This window comes from Poecilia latipinna, unplaced genomic scaffold, assembly GCF_001443285.1.
Source record: "Poecilia latipinna isolate Pla-1442-1.1 unplaced genomic scaffold, P_latipinna-1.0 Scaffold1100, whole genome shotgun sequence".
NCBI classification, from domain to species: Eukaryota; Metazoa; Chordata; class Actinopteri; order Cyprinodontiformes; family Poeciliidae; genus Poecilia; species Poecilia latipinna.
The window spans coordinates 37233-47235 of record NW_015113716.1 but is presented as its reverse complement, the minus strand read 5'-3'; the positions used below and the strand labels follow the sequence as shown (position 1 = coordinate 47235).

At 40.4% G+C, this 10003-nt stretch overlaps 1 protein-coding gene across 1 annotated transcript in view; it reads left to right on the top strand.

Annotated features, from left to right (window-relative positions):
• The window catches only part of LOC106959597 (E3 ubiquitin-protein ligase SMURF2-like), a 36344-nt gene extending 27077 nt beyond the window's left edge, over positions 1-9267 (top strand). Inside the window, exons 3-4 of the mRNA XM_015052289.1 lie at positions 2562-2670; positions 9120-9267. Coding sequence (XP_014907775.1) covers positions 2562-2670; positions 9120-9267 — 257 coding nt within the window. The remainder of the gene's footprint in view (positions 1-2561; positions 2671-9119) is intronic.
• The last annotated feature ends 736 nt before the right edge of the window (positions 9268-10003 follow it).

Below are 10003 nucleotides of genomic sequence, written 5' to 3'. Positions count from 1 at the left end.
GTAAGTGTAAATTTATTGCCAGCTGGCTGGTTTGTTTTCACCACTGGACGACTTTTGATGCCAACACATACGATGCTAGGTGCAATAAGACTTTTAAGCCAGGTACCACTGGGGTTAAGGGTGTAGAAAACCATACGCAGTGTGAGAAACATAAAACTGGGTCCACAGCTTTTGCTGTGCTTGATTCTAATGCAGCAAATTCTCCCAACCATCCCTTATGTTATTTGCTTTTTTTTTAATCTAAATCTCATTCAAGGTGGCATTAAAAAAAGGTCTTAAAAAGTCTTATTAGACTTGACTAAACCTGCAGATACTCTATGCAGGTTTTTTCTTACCCGTCTTTTTTTACAAAGTGTTATCAGCAGGGACACCAATAACCGTGACACCTAAACAGTTTTTTACTCTCAAAGTGGAATTAAGTAAAGTTTTATGAGCTTCTGCTCCAGAAAACTTTTTTTTTTTTTTCATGCGGTTGGCACAAGAAAGGGGACAAATACTGTGCCAAGTCGCCGTGGACAGCTTGCACTCTTGCAGACCAAACTTCCAGATACCTTCTTGTTGGGTGTTGGCAGAGTTTTTGTGTGTTTGGAGCAGGCTGTCATGGTGAAAGGGCATATAAAGTTCCTCCGCTCTGTTGGGTGGTTTTTGCCCCTCCCGTGTTCAGGAGCAGAGAATTCATTCACCCTGAAAGCTGTCGGGGGAGTTGCACCCACAATCTGGAGTTGAGTTGAATTCGGCCTTACACAAGTCACAAAATTAAGTCTCCTGCTCTGTTTTTTTGCACTTTGCAGCGTGTTGCACGCATATATAAGTGGATTTTTATGTTATCTGTATTGCTCATGTGCTGCAAAGCTGGCTACAGCTCTCTGTTCGCTTGGATGAAAATGCGGCAGAAAACAATTTCTGTTCAGAATGTCTCGTTTAGCGTCGTGTTTACTCGGCTCAATAAATCGAGATCTTAGCATCAACCCTGATGTTTACATTAGTCTGTGATCTTACAGCCTCACGTAGCACTGGATGACTCGGGTTTTCACTACACACATATGTTAAAAACTGAAAATTCTTAGTATCTGTTTCTTGTTTCTTTTGTTACAGCTGTAGACAATGTAATGCACATCAGTTTCTTTTAAGACTGATGCATTATGTTCGTCTTAAAATGTTTCAACTAATGATGGGACTCAGTTAATTGCAAGGTCTGTAATTGATTAATCATATTTTAATTGAAGACTGTATATTGACAAAATAAGCAAAAATGTCAATTCAAAAAACCTTTTTGCTGCCAAATTATTGAATAAATACACATATGCGGAAGTTGCTTGCTGCTTGTGTGTCAGATTTACGGCCGTACCAGAAACGCAACACAAAGGTTCGAAATCTGTGTTTTTGAATTTTAAAAAAATAAAAATGTGATTAATTGAGTTAGACATCAAAATTAACGGATTAAAGTCCCAGCCTTAGTTTCAATTGTTGGTTCTTTAGACTAACTATAAACCGGTGCTGATGAAATGCATCAAACTTCGTCTTTCAAAGAACTTTCTAACGTTTTCTCAGGCTGTAGCCAAAGTTGAGTGTCTTTTATTACCATTTTGAGTGAAATACCAACACAAAGATGTCCGTAGCTGTAAAGTAGACAGAAAAGAGCACAGACCACAGGTTCAAGAGATTATCTTGCGAATGGTTAACCACAAAAGAATGGCAATGAGTCTAGATATGCAGAACTGCTGGAGTCAGGCCACAAAACACTTGCAGCTGTAATTGTAGTGAGAGCCAAAAGCATTGAGGCAGGGGAGTAGAATCTAAACATAAACTACAGATTAAATGCGTAAAACAAAAAGCATAATTTATTTTTGCACAACTTTTTTTGATGGTCTGTTACATAAACTCGCTTGATATAAAACATGTCGATTTTTGTAGTTGCAACAAGAGAAAATCTGAAATGTTCAGAGCATATAAATTTGGAGTGCGCCGATAAATCAGCCAGCTAATCGATTGGCCCAGATTTTCTTAATTTTGGGTGATCGTCAGTGGCACATAGTTGCATGATAAATCGAACTTGCGATCCACCTCTGTAAAGTCTGAAAGTCAACCGCTGTCGACTTGTGCTCTGACATGAGAGCGAGCTGACTGATGGACCTGACATCAGGTCCGGTTTGCACATGCAGGGTTAGCAATAGTCAACCAACTGTTGACAAATTAGCAACTTTTCAAATCCCCCCAAAAAATCGGCATTGACTAAAATTGGAATTGGCAGGTCAGCCAGAAAACTTCAATTGTTTCACCCTTAATATAAATACTTTTTTATCTTCTTAATACTTTTATTTATCCATATGTGTTTATAGTCACACTCTTATTTTTTTTCCTCCTGTGTCCTCCTGTAGACTAGCAAAGACATTTTGTGTCTTTGTGCAATAACAATAAAATGACTATTTTTTCATTCCAGAGTAAGTAAAATCAGCTGAACTATTTAGATGATTTCTACACCTTAAGAAAAGCTTTTTTGTTTTTTTTCAAATATTGAAACTTTTGTTGACGTTCTCCGGTGTCCCCCCCCTCCCCCCCAGGTCTCCCTGATCCGTTTGCCAAGGTTGTCGTGGACGGTTCAGGCCAGTGCCACTCCACAGACACTGTGAGGAATACGCTTGACCCCAAGTGGAACCAACACTACGATCTGTGAGTCCCAGTGGATTTATTTTTCTTTTTTTTTATTTATGACACTTCTGACATCTGTTTTCAGAGATAAAATCCCCTCTGACTTCCCCTTTTCTATCGGTTCATGCCTCACACTTTGCACGTCTGTCTTTATTTAACCTTAATGTGTCTGGGGCTAAGACGCTAACGGGACCTAATTGACAACAGACGAACGGAGTTCTGACATCTGGCTCCTAAGGTGTGTGCGGATCCTTTTTACGATGACATCACGACTGAGTCCAAAACTGTCCCCCGGAGCAGCACTTAACGAAGCGGAGACGGGCGGGATGCCTACAAACACCGCTTTCCTCCATTGACTGAAACACGTGCATGTCTTGTTGTACGGCGCTCCGCATTTTCTCCCCTCCCAAAAAGACGGTCTGCCCCGTCAGATAAAAAAAAAAGAAAGAAAAGAAAAAAAGCAACCTGGAAAAAAAATAAAATGAAAAAAAAAAGCGTGTGAGAGTGAAAGTTTCCAGCATTCGCCCCGATTTATCCAAACCGTCAATCGTGGCCAACAACGGGAGGCAGCACGTGTCTCAGTTTGTTTGGTTGCCGTGGCTACGAGACTCTCTCTCTTTTTCGCTCCCTCTTCTCTCTCTTGCTCTCGCTTTTTTTGCGAAGCTGTTAAAAGAGCAGCTCGTGTCGCGTCCGACAGGGGGAGGGAGGGGGAATGTCACGTGTGTGCCGTGGGACGTTCAGACTGGAGCGGAGGGATCGGCTCGCCGCGTTTTAACTCGTCCCACGGGTCTGACGATGCAGCCGGCTGGAGTTCACGTGAAGCCGTGATGCGTCTCCCATCAGTGTTTCACCGGCTGCTGGTGTTCACTCCTGCGGCTGGCTGAGGGATTCCCAGGTGCTGTCACATTTTTTTCTTTTTTCCTTTTTTAAGCCCCACAAATATTACATTTTATTTCCGGAAAATGTTAAACTTGTTGAGACATTTTTTTTCTTTTTCTTTTCTTTTTTTATTTTTGGATAGTACCATCTAAATTCTAAAGTAATGGCTTACGTCCTTTTATTATTGTTTTTTTTTGCGAAAAGTGATTTTGAAAAAGGGGGGAGACCACCACCCTTTTCTTTCCAAGAGATGTTTCAGGCAAATAAATTAATTTTGGCAAAGAATTAAAAAAATAAAATAAAATTAGGAAGGTGTATTAGGAATAAAATATTTTATTTTATTCTTCCCCTGTGTGTGTGTTATGCAAGGGTCCAGAGATTCTGAGTGTGTTTTTGTGTTTCCAGGCCTGTGGTGAGCCGCAGCCAGCAAACTGGCCCGTGAACTCTGACCCTTCAGCTATGTTGCAGGATGTGGCCGGCGTGCCAAAGATAGTAGACACAGTCTGGCTTCTTTTCTCTCACACTCAATCTTCCTGCACTGGATTTGTGTAAAAACGGATTTGTACAAAAAAAAAAAAAAAACAAAAAAAAAAACAAAAAAACTCAGGACGTTAAATAAGTTCAAACAAAATAGAAACCGTTTGTCAGTCGGTGACGGTTGCCCCCTCCAGATAATTTCTTCGCAGGCTGGCGTTCATTAGCTTAAAGTGTTTCAGCCACGCTCCTGGGAGTGTCCACTTTATCACATTAGGTTAATAAAGAGTCCTCCAGAGACTGTGTTAACAAACACTTAAGTGCCCGATGTAATGGAAAATTATGCACGCCCACTCATCCAGCCCGCTTCCTGTGACCATCTGAGCCGCTTGCTGAAGAGCTAAACTGCGAGCTGTTAATTCGCAGTGATATTTTTAAGCCAAATCAATACGTCTTGTCAACTAAAGCATTTATTTCTTCGTTTAATTAGTTTAATTTACATACTCCATTTGTTGTGCAAACCATAAAAATGATGTGAGAGCACAATTCAGCAATCTAAATGTGGAATTGTTTGCGTTGTTGTGCTGAAGCGAAACTAAATCCATTTTTAGTGCCTTGCAGAAGCTTCCATGTCCTTCTGATGTTTTACCACATTACAACTACAAGCTGGTTTTATGTGATGGAGCAACACAGTTATCAATGCTGCTTCATGGTGGCCAGCATCTTTAGAAGTAAAACTTTGAAAGCTGTGTTGTGAACTTGTGTTCAGCCCCTTTTACTCTGATGCCACTAAATAAAACAGTGGAACCAGCTATGCAGTCTGAAAAAGCTAAAAATAAAAATAACATGTTTGGATTTTTCTTATTTTCTCCTCCAGTGTTGAAAAAATGTTGTCTTTCTTATTTTCTTTTTTTCTTTCTTTTTGTCTTTCTGCTTCTCTCTTTCTGCCTGTTTTTCTTTCTTACCGTTTCTTTCTGCTTCTTTCTTCCTTTCTGACTTTGACTTTATTTCTGTTTCTTTCTTTTTTCTTTTATATTTCTGCCCGTCCTTCTTTCTTTCTGTTTTTCTTGCAGAAACTTTCTTTCTGTCTTTTTTCGATGAGTTCAGTCGACTGACATCCATGTTTCTGCAAAACTACAGAGACATGGCTGTCCACCTAAACCAACAGGCTAGAGAAAGAGGGCAGGAATAAGAGATCTCTGGAGGAGCTGCAGAGATCCAGAGCCAACATTAGGGAATCTGTTATGCAGGAACGCTATTGGAGCTTTGCTCTACAAATCTAGTCTTTTATAAAAAAGTGCCAAGGAGAAAACTGCTGTTGAAGCAAAAACTTTCAGTCTTATTAGCTGTTTTCCACAAGCCATGTAAGGGATACGGGGGGAAAGTGTTAAATAATGCTCCATGTTATTGTTTATAGCAGCATACTAACACTGTGAATCCACTCTTATCTTTTTGTTGAAATCTCTTAAAGGGGCAGTATCATGTAAAAATAAACTTTTTTTATGTTGTAATGTTATTCCCTCATCAAAAACAGACCTGGAGTGTTGCTTTCATTTTTCCAAGCATGTTTGAGAAATCATTCAATCTCCATGGCAACCATTCAGCTGTGGGAAACACCTGGGTGGACTTAGGGCCGCCTTCAAATCGCAGTTCCTCCTCGGAAAATCGTCCGTTTCCAAACTTCTGATTTTCAGCCATATAGAGCCCCAATCAGCTCCTTCAGACTAGCCAGCAGCAATTAGCAAACACCTGGTGGAGCTGCACATCAGCTGAGCTCATTATAGGAGCTACGTCTCGTTGAAACACTGGTGAAAACTGTTAAAGGAGCCATGTTGTTATGACTTCCTGACAACAGAGTTTCAGAAAGAACAGGAGCTTCTTAAAGAAACAGAAGCCCAATTTCAAGGTGTTGAATCAGGAATTAAAATTTCTTTTAAATCATATTTCATATACAGAACATCTTACAACAACTGCAGGAAATGTGGTTACTTGATTATGCTACAAAATGACACTTTGTTGCTGGAAAGCACAGAATACTGCCCCTTTAAAGTCTTGATAAATACAGTTGGGGGCTGAGAAGGGGTGTGAAAACTTCTGCAATGTACTGTACTGTTTATTTTTTCCAGCCTGTTTTCATGCTGCAGCCCTACAGAGAGACTGTCATAATTAACCATACAGTAGAGAATTATGGATCTAAAAGTGCCACTCCGAGAGAAATGTCAAGTTGTGGTGCCAACTTCTGAATACTAATTGCATAGGATTTATACTCCTTGCGTTTTTAAATCATATTCATAGCCTGATTTTCCTTTTACTGTGACCAGAAAAAACAACAACTTTTAATGTAATGGAAACGGTGCATCTAGTTCTAAAAATCTGCTGCCTGTTTTATGGTCAAGCTCACTTTTATCATCGGGACTCTGCTTGGTTTTATTGTCTACGACTGCGTTAAAATTCTTCGCCAGTCTAATGAGTTTTACAACACGAAGGGTGATCCAAACGACTGCTTTTTTTTTTTTTTTTTTCTCTCACTTACATCCACGTCCCTCCCATCGTGTCTGACACGACGGAGCGGCTCTCTTCCCATCGCACCCCAGACAGGCATTTGGCACGCGCTCAAAACGTCCAGACGTCTTACTCACAGCCCCATTGTTTCGGATCCCTCTTGGTGAAAAGCGGCGGCGTAATTACACGGGGGACGCGGCTCTGAAATCGCTCAGACGATTCGCTCTAAGCCGAGGGAGGGAGCCCACCCGAGCAGATGTGCCACGACAAGTTCAGATGGTGACTTCTTTTTTTTTTTTTTTTTTTTTTTTTTTTTTTTTTTTTCTCCTCGCAGCCCGGCCTCACACACTCACACACACACACGTTGGAGAACCTCATTAGAGCTCGTTAGAGCTAAAGTCCAGCAGCAGACAGACATAAACAATAAATAAACCCACTTTTTTTTTTTTTTTTGCGCTAAATGTGTCTTTCATTTCCAATATGTATCTTGGCTGCTGTGACTTGTTTGAGCTGCTGGCTGGAGTTTATTTATTTTTACTGACCCCAGAAGGCAGGTCGGTTGATTCGTTGTTGTGTCTGCCAACAGCAGTAGCCCGGGTAAGATGGCTGCCATGTTGGACTGTTTGTTTTTTCTTTGGTGTTACGTCAATTAGTTGCGGTGTTACAATAATTTTAGCTTTTATTGCTCCATTTGATTAATTGAAGTCATTTTTGTTTGCAATTTGAAATTTATTCTTCCGGAATTCCTCGAAAAAGTATTCATTCCCCTTTGGACGTGAAGGGATTTAAAAAGTGACAAGAAAATTATTGCTTTGTTTTTTTGTTTGTTTTCATTCTTAGCCAGCAAAAATCTGAAAAGTGTGGTGTGCATTTGAAATTACTGCTTTAGTTGCATCTCTACCTTCTTTCCACATTTAGGGACTGAATTCTTCCCTGTAAAAAAAAGGTTAGACTCAAAGGGATTGGATGGAGAGAATTGGTGAATATTTTTAAATCTGGACATTGATTCAAAGTTGCATTTATTTCTTTACTTTGACTTTGACTGGAACCTTTTATCTAAAGCTTTCATTGAAGTTGATTCTGATTTATTGGGTAGTCTACATTAACTCCTTGAAGAACATTTCATTTCCCCTGGGGTTTGATAAAGGATTTTTGGATTTGAATTCATTTGAATTTTATAAATTCCAATTAATAATGTTAAAACAAACAAACAAAACTGACAGTATTGTCAGAAATAATGATGAATTACTTTGGACTCCATTAATTTGGCAAATGTTTGAATTTTGACTTTGGGGTTCCTGGGTAAAGGCAGCGTGAGTACGCCACTCTTTTCGTTTATTCACTACTTTGCGTTGGTCCATCACATAAAATCCACATAATGTATAAATTTGTGGTTGTGACTTAATTAAATAGACTCTAAAGCTAATTACCATATTTTTCCCGTGGCAACCATTCATTGTGCAAAACGTCTGGGTGAACCTAGCTCCGCCTTTGATAACGAAGCTCCTCCTCAGCGATGCCGTTTCAAAGCTCCCGCTTCCCATGACACTCCCACTCAGCTCCTTCAGACTAGCCAGCAGCAATTAGCAAACACCTTGTAGTGTCCACACCACCAAGGTGGTAGGCTATGGTTAATGTTGGACCCTTAACCTTCGAAGCAACGTTGGTAAAAACATTGTTGAATTGTTAAGAGAGGAGCACTGCCGTGACGACTTCCTGAAGGCGGAGTTTCAGAAAGAACAGGAGCTTCTTAAAGAGACAGAGACCCAATTTCAATGCTTTAAATTACAAAGTCAAAATTCTTTGAAGACTTATTTGATACTTACAGAATTTTATAGGAACTGAAGGTAACATAGTTACTTAATTGTGCTGTACAAATGATACGATGTGGCTGGAAAACACATTACTGCCCCTTTAACAATTTCTAAATGAATACAACTTATACTCCAGTGCTTTTATATGTTTTTTTGTCTTCATGCCACATTTTTTCACTAATGCGACTGACGAGTCGAGAAAATACGGTAATGTCTTTCTCGAAGGGGAAATGACTTCTTTTGCCTCATCATGAGCTTGAACCTTTAGTTGGCCTAAAACCTTCCTGAATAAGCCTTTGGTTTACCATTCGCCTCAGAGTGCTGGTGCTGCAAGGCGGGCTCACAGATCAGTCACTGGTTCTTCTGTTAGCGTGTCCTTGATGAGGTACAGCTGGTGTGTCACCGAACAGCATTACGCTGCTGCTGCTGCTCTTTATCTCCCTTCCTACAGTCCCGTCCCGCTCTTCCTGCTGGGAACGTTATAAAAGACTCAAAGGGTTCACACTTTGCCTGTCATGCTCCGTCACACGCCAAGATGCTCAGGGCCAGATTTACACATTCGCTGGAAAATCCCCCTGAGCCGCTACACCTTCCTCTTCCGTCTCCGCGTCCCGAGTGTCGTCCTTGATGCAGAGCTTTGTTTGTGGCCCCTATTGTTGGGAGTCGGTCTGGTCGGAGGGGGCCCAGGGCATCCTCAGTGAACTTCATGATAGCTCTCGTGAACGCATTGTTGTCTGCCTTCATCCTAACGTTGTTTATGATTTGTAAGCAAACATCCGTTCTGCTCCCGTTTCACCTCAGGTACATCGGAAAATCGGACTCGATCACCATCAGCGTGTGGAATCACAAGAAGATTCATAAGAAGCAAGGGGCCGGGTTCCTGGGCTGTGTCCGCCTTCTGTCTAATGCCATCAACCGCCTTAAAGACACGGGCTGTAAGTATCAGTGACGCTTCAAAGTAGCAATTTGCCTCAAGACAACAGCAGTTTGGCCTTTTTCATTGCTTTTCAAAGTAGGTCTCTTTGGTTTCAAGTAGAACAATTAGCTTTATATGTTTAACATGTTTCCTGTGTTATATAAATATGGTGCAAAAATACCAAATAAATGATGCTAACTTTTAGAATTTGTAACAAAATCTAACACGATGCAGCTGAAAGATGATCATTACCTTCTCAGTGGTGGCACTGCTAGCTAAAAAGTTATTTTCGCTAACCCAAAAGCACTAAATACCAACGTTAGCTCTGCTAAGATTCATAGATGACCTGATCTCAATATGTTGAGGCACCAGTTACCATTATGAAAGCTTACTAAACAGGCATGAGCTGCTGTGAAATGAAACATGACATGCCACGCCCTTTCTTCACTCCAACATGGTCGTGGTTTTCTCCATGGCCATTTTGGCCAAACGCTTTAATTTAAGTTTCATCAGACCATAACGGGTATCCCAGGAACGCAGGTCTTTCTCTGTGTGCAAACTGTAGTCTGGGTTTTTGTTTCAATGGCTTCTTCCTGAACATTACAGTGGCTATAATGGTTATTGCGTACATATAAATATTTGAACAAGTAATATATATTGGCTGATTTCTCTTTTTTATTATTATTTTTATTTTATGCACACAGTTCAGTCAAATCAGAAGCTTACAAAGCCTTCCCATGTTGTAGAAAATCATTGTAATCTACACTTT